The sequence below is a fragment of the Pistacia vera genome, unplaced genomic scaffold, assembly GCF_008641045.1.
Source record: "Pistacia vera cultivar Batoury unplaced genomic scaffold, PisVer_v2 Contig520, whole genome shotgun sequence".
In the NCBI taxonomy this organism is placed as follows: Eukaryota; Viridiplantae; Streptophyta; class Magnoliopsida; order Sapindales; family Anacardiaceae; genus Pistacia; species Pistacia vera.
The window spans coordinates 619,428-632,459 of NW_022196358.1; the positions used below are offsets into that span (position 1 = coordinate 619,428).

A 13,032-nucleotide genomic window follows, 5' to 3' on the forward strand; every position below is an offset into this window, starting at 1 on the left:
TTTTATAAATTTTGCAAAATTTCATTTTAGCTCTCATAATTTATATTTATTTAAAATTAACAGGGGGTTTTATGTAATTTGGTAGGAGACTATATTGAAAAAATACAAAAAAATTTGGGTCCAGGCCTTGGAGGAGGGCCCAGTGGAGGGCCCGAGCCCTCCTCCTTAGGCCTGGTCCCGTTTTAGGACTAGACCTCCTAGGTTCGGTCCTCTCAAGGACTGATCCTAGGATCGAGTTTTGGAAGTGGGTTTTTAGGCCCGATCCTAGATACTCAGCTTTAATTATGACTATAAAAATGTTTTACTGTACTTTGTAAACCTAAAACAAGTAATTTGGGTATATAAACATTAAACAATAATATTTGTTAGGATCGTAGGGTATTTAATAAATCCAGAAAATTAATTGAGATGTAAGGTGTTCAATAAGTCGAGAAGATTCATTGAGATGTAAGGGAGCTCATCCAAACCCTTTGATTAACAAGTATAATTGAAAAACGTGACGATAAGGAATTGGGCAAGTGGCACCTAACTTGCTCACAATTTGTAACCAAGAAAAGGGGAACTGATGAGGTGGAGGGGAGTTAAAAGAGCAAGCCAAGCCATCTGTTACACCGACTCTTTCGCTACTGAAACTCAATCAATCTCTCTTATGCAGTCTCTTGTCTAAACCCAAAATTGAAAAAACGAACGATCATCCATACTCCTTTCTTTTCATCTATTGACCAAACTCCCCCCTTTGTCATCGCAATACCACATAACCTAGCCACTTCATTTCTACACTCTTTTTCTTAGCCGTTAATACTTTGCATTTCCTTTTTTTTTTCTTCTTTTTCTTTATATTCACCATCGTCTTCATTATTATGGGTAAGCGAAAGCGAACTGCTGACAAACCAAAGAACAAGAATCATCCTCCTTCTTCCTCGGGTACGTTTTTTGTATTATGGGTTCTGTTTGGTTTTTAAAGTGAAAAAGAATTGGGAAAGTTTAATAGAAGGGAAGGCGAATTGTGTGTTTGATTATTGGAACAATAAGGTTTTAAATTAGAGATTTTGGTGGTGTTTTTAATTGTTTAATGGGAAATTTTATAACTTTAGTTTGTTTTTCTTCTTGAAGAAGAATTGGTGGGTTAGGGTTGGTATAATGCTTAGTTGATAAACGTAATTGTATGAAAGGACTTATGGAAATTGGTTGTGATAGATAACAGAAGGAAGTGTTTTTATTTATTCTTCTAAATAAAAATGGGGAAGATACCTTTCTAAATTGATTTTTTCATTATTTCCTTTAATGGGTTGATTTGTGATGTGTTGTGCCTTGCCTCCTTAATGTCGTTTAGTGCATTGGATTCCATGGGTTGAACTCTTTTAACCATCTTAGCGAAGTTTCGGACAGCTCCGAACAATATATACAACAAAATAAAAAATAAAAACCCTTAACAAATAAGTTATGTGGTTCCACTTTCCGGTAGAATTTAATCTTGTTATGTATTATTCTTTGTTCCTCGTGAATGCAGTACCAGTTCACTACTTAACCTTTCTCTATTCTTTTACTTACCAAGTAATTCATTGGAGAGTGTTGTAAGTATCTAAATGTACAAGCTTTAAGTTGGAGTATTTTTGCCCCCTCCTTTTATCAAGGTATAAAGTTTCTGCTCTTGGCAATACTCACACTGTTTTCTGATATTTTACCTAAACTTGGGTATTTTTGTGTTGTATTTTTTAATTTGAGTATGTTTTTGTTTCTCTCAAAAGAGTAATCAAGTTGATTACATTTGTCTGGCATAGAAATTTATTTGGGTTCTTTCTCATGGCATAACATTGTCTAGGCCTTGGGATTATCTCTTTTGTGTTGATCCTGTAATTTCATTTGCTTTCCTTGCTTGATTTGGAATGATTAAGTGTGTAAGCCTGGTTGTCTAGTTGTTGCAATATATGGTGACAAGAATGTAGTTGGTCTGAGGATTTCTTTTAAGTGCACGAGAAAGCTCACTTTTTCTCCTTTTCATTGCAGACAATGCTCCATGCTCTTCTGAAATGCAAGAATTGTCTAAAGAGGTTGGCTGTTATTTTCCTTTAACTTTACACAATATAATATCTGCTTTCATGTTACCTCTTAGTTTTTTTTTCCTGGTTAATTGCAAAAATAGAAAGTCGCCAATAATTTTTAGTAAAGTAACTTTTGCTGGATTTATGTATTTCTTCCTTCCTGTCAAAATCTTTGGCACCTGACAGGATCATAATTGTGTCTTAATTTTCTTTTATTGCAGAAATCTTCACATTTAGTTGACTCTAGCGAACTTAAGCCATTTACATCTAGTATGGATATCACAGATAATTCAGTGAAGCTATTAAGCACCCACACTTCTCTTTCAAACCATCATTACAATCTTGGTCGTTCTATATTCTTAAAGAGATCGCGTCATCACTATGGTCACCAATACTCTAGGAGAAACTCAGGTAACCGTGGCAATGCATCGAGTTCTCATGGCAAGGGTCCTACTTCGCATGATGAGAGACTGTTATACAAGTTCTCTAGTCAATGCAACGCAGAGCCTGGAAAGAATGCAGGTAACATTTCTTTCATTTTATTGAATATCAGTTGGATGTTCCAGGATTAGAGGGAATTTTTCATTATGCTGTGTGATGAATAATATTGCAAGTAGTACAGCCATTTTGTTACTAAGAAAATTGATTTTCAATCCCAGTGGAGGAAGATACTTGCTTGGCTTAGTATAATTTTCTAATTTTGTTCACATAAGTTGGAGTTGAACCATTTTTCTGGATATAATTCTTATAATATTAATTATTTTGTCCATTTTTCCAGAGAATAAGGAAAAGCCATTTGGGAGGCCAGATAGAATTAGGTCCAGTTCCTTGGTAAAAGATGCCTCATCACCAGATGCGGTGAAGATGGTATGTGGGATCTGTCAGAAGCTTTTGAGACGTAAACCTTATTTTCTTGGAATCGGAAACACACTTTCTTCAGGTGAATACTGTGTTGTTGCTGTTTTAGTTTGCGGTCATGTGTATCATGCAGACTGCCTGGAGAAGAGAACAACACCAGAAGAGGGATGCGACCCACCCTGCCCACTGTGTACGGGTGTGGCGTTGCAAGTTGAGTCATCAGGAGCACAGGAATAGGTTGTACAGATGTTTACATTACATCTATGATACTAATGAAGAGAAAGAGGACATACATATTATTAGATGGATAATTTAGTTGGATATGTAGGCAGTTTATGTAATCTAAAACAGACTGTTGTACAGGCTAGGATTTAGGCTTTGCATTGTATTGCAAGACTTGAGAGCCACCGAGAATGCCGAAACTTAATAAGAACCTCTTTAATAGTTTAAATTTTTCCCTTGGCATATTGGAGAAAAGTTATCTTGTTTTTGTTACCCGAAAGTAATTCCCTTACATCTTGCATATGGAAATTTGCTGCTATTGATAGATCTCTAACTAATTAACTATAGTATTCTACTGAATTTGTATGATATAGCAAATTTTTCTTATTTCTGAACTCTTTCAATCTTTATAAGGGAAATTCCCAATAACCACATTTGAGGCCTCATGAAACAAAATATTTCAACCCCCAATCCCTATCCATGTTAACCATGAAACCGTTTTACATGGCACATTGATCAGAACACTTATATATATTAAACCCTTTTATTTCATCTCATTTCTCTCTTTGCCAATTGTATATGATAATTTTTAGGTTAGATTATCATTTATTATTGATAGGTAGGGTAGAATATGATTGTTATTAATGGGTAGGTTTACTATTGCATATATTTGGTTAGAATGCTATCTTGTGTACATGGGAAATCAAAGATGAAGCATTGGCTTAGTCCCATCGACATTCCCCATTTCCCCTTATTCATAAAAGAAAATTACTAGTACAGAGAAATATTTTTCCCTTCACTCATAATTTTTTTCAATAATAGAAAAAACAAAAAGGCTATTTATTTATTTATTTATTTTCTTTTTAATAAGGACAATGCTGTCATTCTTGTATTTCATTTTCTTAATTATCCTCTTTACATTTAGGGCATGTTTGACATGTAACATAGCATAGTATTAAGCAAATTGCATTGCATTGTATTATATAATACTATGCAAAATGTTGTATGATGTTTGGTAGAACATTGCATTGTATTATTTTTATACTATGTTATATTTGGTGTATGAATTATACTGCAAAGTGTTTTTTTCTATTATTTTGCCCTTAGGGAATTCGGTTATTACAAAATATGCACAAAATGATTTAAGTTATTCATCAACAAATACTACTATTGGATTAATCGATATTCTTTAAGTCTTGCTTCTCAAAAACAATAACACATTTATTTTTGTTCTTTCAATTTTAAAAAAAAAAAAAAAAAAAAAAATGATTTAAGTTATTCATCAACAAATACTACTATTGGATTAATCGATATTCTTTAAGTCTTGCTTCTCAAAAACAATAACACATTTATTTTTGTTCTTTCAATTTTAAAAAAAAAAAAAAAAAAANTTTTTTTTTTTTTTTTACCGTGATCAGGAGTGTCTTAAGTAGTTTATACACACCTCAACTACAAGAGTTTTATCGTTAAACCTAATTACAACGCGAAATCATGCATTGCACCCGCGTTGTTTTATGCTCCTCGTAATAGATTATCATGACGCAATCTTGGTGTTGTTATAGATATTTTTTTCACTTAAATATATAAACAGTAAATAAAAAAGTAGTTTTCGACACTTTTATAGATATATTCGGTGTTGTTTATATTTATAATTAATTTTGTGAATAAAATAGCGTAATAATAAAATGCTATTCATTGGAAAAGATATATATTATATAACAAGAAATAATTTTTTAATTAATCTAGAATTGTAATTTAAAATAATAAATAGATTAAAATAAATAATAATAAAATAAAAAAGTGGAAACAAAACAAAAATATTAAATGATTAACAATCTAATAGAGAACAACATTGACTGTATGACCTATGTATAAGTAATAAGACTTATAAATAAATAAATAGTATTAATTTATTTCAATTTTAAACATTCATTTGTAATGATTATTATAAAAATTATTTTCAATTAAAAACATTAATTATTTAAACTCAATTAAGAATGTCAATGTAATAAACTGGCCTTATGGCCCTTAAGTATGTCATTTAACACAAAGATTATATCAAACAATATACAGTAAAATCTTGTTATAGTGATATTCTATGTACGGAAAAACTCTACATAGTCATAAAAAATTATATTTTTAATTTAGGATAGTTATAAATAAGAATAAACTTTATATTGCAATAAGTTATAATTTTTCTAATCTACGTCTTAAGGAAAGTTGCCTCCACATAGTAATAATTATATGTATATTGTAAAAATATATATGTTATATTACATTAAAGTTTAAGATGAAATAAAATATTTCTCTAAAGTTGTTTGAGATAATAAGTTATGTTTTAGAGTTGTTACCATATCTTTTAACTTGCGAGTACATTACTCGCTAGCATGAACATTTTTTTTGTCGAAGCCAAAACATTTCTAGCTTCTCAAGCATGTTTAGAGCTTTTTGGTACAAAACTTTTTGTATTTCCGTAATATCATCTTCGTAATTATTTCTTTTCTCTTCTTGTCTAATTGTAGCAATAATTTATTTTTCTGTTAAAGCATACATGACTTATTACTCATTTGGATGATTAAAAAAGATATTAATATCCATTTGATTAATGTAGTGAAGTTGTCGAATCTGATCACTTAATTCTACAATGGCTTTTTGATTCCTCTCATCCACTTCAACTGTAACGTGCAATTTATCAACATTAGGGGTTTTGTAATGCTTAAAACAATTGGCAATTGTCTGTGGCTTCACATCAATTGGTCATGCAACAACTACATTTACAATTACATCAAAGACAGTTATCTTTATTGGTTCCAAGACACGATCTTCTATCCGTTTCAAAATTAGGCAATTGAAGCGCTAGATTGAAACCCTAATACTATTAAAACATGAATTGAAATCTTAATATTGTACTACTAAAACATGAAATAAGAAATAAGAAATTTTTGTAATTACACCTCTATTAAGTTATAACCTCCTCATAGTAATAAAATTAGTTAGTCCCACCATTATAACTATAGAGAGGTTTTACTATAAATATATAACATAACAACACTAAAATTATAATTTTAAAATATTAAAATTATATAATTAGGAATTGTTTTGAATTCCAATTTTGACGGAGGGTCATGCCTTTTTTTTTATTGAATTGGGATGATGGTTCTAGTAAAAATTAAAATAATAATTTTCCTTGATTATCCTTAAGTTTCATTACCCGACCAATCACAAAGCAATTCCCATTAGATTGGGTTACTTTAGACAGGTTGCATATGTATTTCTACAATTGTGCAATATATCTATCCCTTAAATAAAACCATCTCCATCATTACAAACAAGACTTAAATCTTTTTTTTTTTTTTTTTTTTTAACCAACGTGTCTGGTTTAGTTTACGCACACTTTGATTAATCTTCGAAAGAGACTAGTGCAACAACCCACTGCTATGACCTCCCACTTAAATCGTGAATACTCAGATGAAGAATCGAATCTGAAACCGCCCCGCTTATCCACACTATACCCAATTCGTCCTACCTATCTCTAACATGTTTAACATATCCATAAAAGCAATATTCTACATAATCCGAGTTTAAGAATAAATATATAATGTATCAAATTTAAAGTTAGTTATTGATAAAACATATTATTCATCTGAAACTACTATTCTGTTTACAAAGGAATCTTGGTTTTCATCAAGTTTTCTAATGTCCATCAACTGCCATCTACATTTAAACTTAAACACATCAAAATTAAAAAAAGTTAACTGCGACAAAGTGAAAATAAACTGAAACCAAGCTTTGAGCAAGTCTAGCTAATCTGGCATAAAACATAAACACAACGAGTTCAACACACTAATAGGTCATGGCCAACAACATAAACATGAGAGCAATCCTACCATTAAAATATACATTATTTTAATACATAACACAAGTTGGGACTGCAGAGGTTCTACATAACCTGCTTGCAGGAAACTTTATTATGCCCTACCCCCAGGCACTTGGTGCAAGTCACAGTTCTTTCTATCAATCCATCTCTTTTTCGCTTCCTCTTCTGTTGGCTAGATGATTTTGTCGCCGAAGGAGGAAGTACGTCTGCATTCTCCAACTTAGCTTTAGCTGACTTAGACTTTCCATCTGCTGGAGTGCTGAGAAGGCCTGCAACAGGGTTAATCGACTTGGAGTATGCAATATGATACATATCAACATTGAAATATCTTGAACAATAATCATACACACTCCTTTTTGTGACATTGAAAACAGCAATAGCATGGCGGCAAGGAAGCCCGGTCACTTTCCACTCCAGACAACTGCAGCTTTGTTTATCCATATCAACAACATTTGTGGAGTCATTGTGGACCTCAAATAAGGTTTCAGATGAGAACAATACTCTTAATAAACGCGCTTTATGAGTTTCTTCCTTCAGTTTTTCCTCCTTCACTGGAGTAAGTTTGGTTGACCACCCGCTTGAATCCCGTAGACGATTATTCATCAACTCCATCATCTTACCCAGAATAGTCTCTAATTTCTTTATGAGGGGTCGTTCTCGCACTTCCTCAACCCAGTTAGCATATGACTCTGCAACATCAAATGTAATTTGATGGTAACTCTCACCGTTAAAAACTGCATTCGTCCAATACTCTGGTTCAATCTGAATGAGCCACTCATAAGCACCCAAAGAAACACGTTTAATTTGCTCCAAGGAATTCCTGAAAACATCAATTCTGGCTGCTTGCGCAGCAGCCAAAAAATTGACAGGCAAAGTACTCTTCCCCTGTCCATGGAATGGACCCTTCAAACTTATCATGAACTCATCTAAAAGGTGGAATATAGAATAACCATGGTGTGCATTTTCGAATATGTTAAGCACAGACTTCATTAACCCCTTCTGTTTATCAGTGACAAAAGTTATGGTCTGAGAAGTTGACACCGCAGATCTCAGCTGCTCCAGAAACCAATGCCACTTGTCATCATTCTCAATATCAACTATAGCAAATGCAACTGGAAAAGCACCATCATTCCCATCAACTGCAGTAGCTGTCAACAAGGTCTCACGGTGTTTTGATTTTAATGATGTAGAGTCAAGGAAAAGAAGTGGGCGACAACCATTTTGAAAACCATGTACTGAGGCTTGAAAGGATACAAAGAGGTTCTGAAATCTTTTGTCATCACCGATAGAAAGCTGCACAAAACTACCTGGGTTTGCTTCCGACAGCTTATCACAAAACCAAGGCAATTGATTATATGCCTCTTTGTAAGAACCCTGAAGCCGCTCTCTGGCATCTAATACTCCACGCCATACTTGGGTATAGTTTAGTTCAATCCCAAAATCTCGATGAATGCTCTCAGTAATTTCCTTTGTTTTGCAATGTGGGTTCTCTCGTAACTTGTCCTTTATTATACCCACCAACCAACTCCTAGTTGGTTGAGCAGCCTTCCTAGATTCTCCTCCACATGTATGTGTTTTATTCATCTTTTTTATCTTGAACACTTCTTCAGAAGGGACCCAAGATGCATAAATCCTCCAAGAACAGCCTTCAACAGAACATGTTCCACTAGCGCGACTTTTCTCATTCTTTTTTAACCTATACTTAAAACGATGTGCAATAGCATATTTATGTAATGCATCACGAAATTCATGCACACTATTAAATTCCTGACCTACACCAGTTATACCATCTTTCCATGCTGCCACTGTATTTTCGGCTGATACAATAGAGTTGTCAACAGTAACAGGAAAAATAGAATCACCGGCTTGAGAATCATAATCCTGTTCCTGATCCATATCATCATCTACTGCAGAGCGATCACGCTTCCGAACATACTTTTTCCGAGATACACTCTTTCTTCTTTTCCCAACATTTTCAGAGCTAGCAGCCTTTTTACGGGATGCAACACGCCTTCGCTTCTTAACAGTATCAGCAGGGGTAGAACTGATATCAAATCTAATTGGACTGCTGGCAGGACTATCTGGAGAAAGATTAGCATCACTAGGCTCATCAGAGTTGGTAAAGGCATCAGATCTTGATGCAGGAGCCTTAGTAGTTGCAGCAGCTTGAGATCCTGTATAGGCAGGCACTGTCTCAGCCAGTTTTATCCCTTTTTCCCTGCAAGTGATAGAAAATGTGAGTCAATGCCAGAAATAATTTCACACTCCCTGCAGTCACCCGCATTTCACCAATCACTGAGCACAATAACAAATACTGAAATGCACTCTCATAGTTCCACCATAAAGCAAGGGCAATTTTAGCAATACGCTGGTTGCTCATTGATACCAAGACAGATCCCTCCTCTACAACATAATTAATTGACCAATGCATTTCAAAATAGCAAACAAATGAAATGTTCAAAAGACCAATGAAGACAAACGTACTTCCTATAGGTTGGATGGATACGAAAAGTGGATATATACCTGCCACCAGTTGAGGTTAAGACTTCACGCTGAAACCCTACTTTCCCTGTGACAAAAACATCTGCAGTCACTGCATCCTCATGAAAATCATACATCCTTTTTAGATCTCTGTCATTTGATAGAGTGATGAGTGTTCGCCTATTTCCTGGAAGAAAATACTTCACAGACAAGGATTTATGATCAAAGTTCAGAAGTTCAGCTAATTTTAGCATCAGATCATCAAAAACTGTTTCTGGATTAATGGTTATGGCATTTGCCTCCCCTCCATCATATGAAAATGATCCATCATCCTTGCTTATGAATTCGCCACCAGACTGGCAGATTAGTATAAGCTTTCCCTTCACCATTGCCAATAACTTCTGAAGTTCATATAGACAACCAAAAGACATATACGTTATACAGAAAAACAGATCATATACATTCCTCCAGTCTCGAAGGATTTTATAATTCTATATTAGAACTGATTCTGGGACAAAACTTGTTCAACATGTTGATAATAAACAAGGATGGTTATGATAGCGTAAAGGCAAATGAAAAAAAAAAAATACAGAAATACAATTATGATTGTTACAAAAGAATTGTCTAGAAATGGAGTTCTAGAGGATGTTCACATTTATTAACAAGACAATTCAAGTTCCACAGGACATCAAAACCCAGAAAAAAATATTCATNACGGCCAGATCTAGCCGTAGATCTGGCCTTTTCCGGCCAGATGAGCCACGGATCTGGCCGGAAAAGGCCAGATCGACGCGTCACGACACAGATCCGACGGGTCTGTGTCGTAACGCAACTTTCCGGCCAGATTCCGACGGTGGTGGCCGGAATCTGGCACTGCAGGTGGCGGGGGTGTTTTTGTTATTTTACAAAAATTTTATACATTGGGGTATTTAGTTAAATTTGTAAACTTAGGGGGTTTTTTAGAAATTTATAAAAAACTAAAATCAAACTTTTAAGGGCATTTTAGTCTTTTTACTATTAATAAACAGTAATAAACAGAAACCACTAACAGAACATGACGGAAGGTACCTATTTGTCGTTTCAAAATCTTTTGGATACCAACTTGTCGTTACGACAAACCTTAGGTACGTGTAAGTCGTTCTCCCTTTGGTAATTTGTGAAAAATGTCCTTAAAGCCAAATATATTTAAATGAGTGGTGGTTAAAAGATAAAAGTAAGTTGTAGAATTTGAGACTGTGATCTTTCTTCTAATCAATTTTTAAAAGAATCGTATTTACATTTTCATCCTTAAAATTTGGAGTATATTGCATTTACCTCCAGTATTATGAGATATAAATAGTTTTATAAAACTCGAACCTCACTTAGGTTTTGCTTTGATAATTTTTAGTATTTATTATTGTGATAAGTGATATTTAGATGGTATTTGGATCGATTCATGATTGTGAAATTAAACAGGTTTAATAATGTGTTAAAAATAGTCTATATTATATTTAAATATCAACCGTTGTTCTTAAGAAAAGTTGATTTGTTTTGGAGGTGTATGATATACTTTTTATTTATTTGTTTGTTTTCTTTACATTTTATTCATTTTAATAACATGCGAATAAGACAACAGGGGTATTATAAACATTTTAATGGAAAGTCTAACCTGGCTAGATTAAGCTATTCATATTCAATTGTCCTAGAGATAAGTAATATAATTCAAATCTTGAGGACGAAAGTGTAACAACCCTTAAAAGAATGAATATAAACTGATAATATCCCTTAAATATATCACTGAAAGATGAAAATAAATAAACCTTATACAAATCATAACTAATAGATACAGATTATATGTATACATATTATCAACCATTACCTATTTTAATTTTGATTCAATATTTATTTAAATTATTTCGAAAACATAAATCTTTATTCATTGATTCATAGCAAATCCAATGGCTTTGATGTTATTGACTTATAACAACCTCTCGCTTCTCTTCTTTAACCATGTAACTGTCTGGAATCAATGAACAAGGATTTGTGTCAAATTTTTGTCTTAAAATAATCTTATAAAAAATGTTATTAAAAACTATATATGTTTTTAGGTATCCATTGATAATGGATACATAAGATTTTCTTACATCTGATCTATCATTGTCATAAAGGATGTTTGGTAACTCTAGAAAATTGGTACAAGGAATCTTTTAAACAAATAAGAATCAATACTTCAATAGTAACTAGGGTTGTTTGAAAATTGAAATCCAATCCTATTATGCCTTTTAGTTTATAAATTTTTGTCTATTTTATTATTTGTTATTGTATAACAATGAATGTTTAGTTTTAATGGTTGATAGATCTATTTTATTATGATTATTTACTTTTGTTATAGTATTATTTTTTTTGTAATGGACAACCAATTTATGTTTACCTAATAGAATTGTGTGTTTAAAATTGTTAATATAATCATTTCCCTATATTTAAATAATTGTTGTCAAATGTATAAATTATTTAATTTATTAAGTAATCAAACTTTGAAAAATAGGTTAATAGTGAGTATAATCGAATTGGATTATGAGATCGATTTATTTTTAATTCTTCAATGCAATTTTCTTAAGTTTACGCTATTAGATTGGATAAGATTGTAGTTTTCTATATATTGAATTGGAGTGGATCAAATCAAATCGAATAAAAAAAACTAAATTTTCATATATATCTTGCAATTAGATTTATACATCTCACCAAAAAAATTATAAATATAGATTCTTGCTTATTTTGCATTTTAAGAATTTTTTTTNCATATTACAAAAATTCTCTTCCAATAACATTACTTTTATGCATAAAAACAAAACTTTAAATACTAGATCTAGCAACAAACATGCATATATTCAATCTCCATAAAGAACGAGAGCAAACAGTAAATGGGTCAGCAAAAAAAAAAAAATAAATAAATAAATAAAAAAAGTAAACTCTGTGAAGTCAACCAAAGCCAAGGCTCAAGATCCTTGAACAGGAAAACCCATCAAAGATGGAGACTTTAAAACAATAACCTTTAATCCAGAGTTAAAAAGAAGAGAAGAAAGCAGAAACATGCACCACATTGTCAAGTATATTGAAATAATCAAGAAGAAATAAACAGTGTAAAAGGAGAAGAATTTGCATGTCGAAAATAAAATCAGTAAAAGAAAGAGAATCAAGGGTAGATAAAACATAAAAGAGAGAAAAGAGTTGAAGCGATAGAGAAGGAAAACATACCAGGGGGGGCAAGGGGGTGGGGGCTTGGAGGTAGAAGAAAACCCTAGATGTGGGGGCGTTTCGAAATTTGGGGAAAACGAGTCAACTATCGAAGTTATAAGGAGAAGGGTGTTTTGATTAAAAATTTCTGGAGATTGGGACTGTGTTTGGAGGTTAAGTAATTTAAGAGGGTTTTCTTTTTCATTGTCGATTAATATATTAAATTTAAAATTATATAAACATAAGTAAAATAAGATCACAACAGGACCGCATAGCGCAGTGGATTAGCGCGTTTGACTTCGGATCAAAAGGTCGTGGGTTCGACTCCCACTGTGGTCG

General features: G+C 32.8%; 2 protein-coding genes and 1 non-coding gene across 4 annotated transcripts; 2 read left to right on the top strand and 1 right to left on the bottom strand.

Moving 5' to 3' along the window:
• The first annotated feature begins 780 nt into the window (after nt 1-780).
• On the top strand, nt 781-3,377 carry LOC116106710. The gene is made up of 4 exons (XM_031393048.1): nt 781-924; nt 2,008-2,051; nt 2,264-2,564; nt 2,821-3,377. Exons 1-4 carry the CDS (start codon nt 861-863, stop codon nt 3,135-3,137), a joined length of 726 nt encoding a protein of 241 aa, XP_031248908.1. The 5' UTR covers nt 781-860; the 3' UTR covers nt 3,138-3,377.
• Nucleotides 3,378-6,910: 3,533 nt separating this feature from the next.
• On the bottom strand, nt 6,911-12,829 carry LOC116106704. 2 transcript variants are annotated; one of them, XM_031393042.1, is made up of 3 exons: nt 12,715-12,829; nt 9,523-9,881; nt 6,911-9,217 (listed from the first exon to the last, which is right to left on the bottom strand). In XM_031393042.1, the coding sequence occupies exons 2-3, from the start codon at nt 9,867-9,869 to the stop codon at nt 7,063-7,065; spliced, it is 2,502 nt and encodes an 833-aa protein (XP_031248902.1). In that variant the 5' UTR covers nt 9,870-9,881; nt 12,715-12,829; the 3' UTR covers nt 6,911-7,062. The 2 variants fall into 2 exon arrangements, with proteins under 2 accessions (XP_031248902.1, XP_031248901.1); XM_031393041.1 differs by lacking the exon at nt 12,715-12,829 and having other exon boundaries at nt 9,523-10,185.
• Nucleotides 12,830-12,958: 129 nt separating this feature from the next.
• On the top strand, nt 12,959-13,032 carry TRNAR-UCG. The gene has a single exon. It is a non-coding gene; the product is annotated as a tRNA-Arg (tRNA).

What these genes read in the sequence shown, in the direction of transcription:
- LOC116106704 (XM_031393041.1), bottom strand. Translation starts at nt 9,911, where the DNA reads ATGTCTTTTGGTTGTCTATATGAACTTCAGAAGTTATTGGCAATGGTG. An exon ending in TTAACCTCAACTGGTGGCAG is followed by an intron (nt 9,218 to 9,522) that starts GTATATATCCAC and finishes TATCACTTGCAG; the next exon opens with GGAAAAAGGGATAAAACTGG.
- LOC116106710 (XM_031393048.1), top strand. Translation starts at nt 861, where the DNA reads ATGGGTAAGCGAAAGCGAACTGCTGACAAACCAAAGAACAAGAATCAT. An exon ending in TCATCCTCCTTCTTCCTCGG is followed by an intron (nt 925 to 2,007) that starts GTACGTTTTTTG and finishes TTTTCATTGCAG; the next exon opens with ACAATGCTCCATGCTCTTCT. An exon ending in AGAGCCTGGAAAGAATGCAG is followed by an intron (nt 2,565 to 2,820) that starts GTAACATTTCTT and finishes CCATTTTTCCAG; the next exon opens with AGAATAAGGAAAAGCCATTT.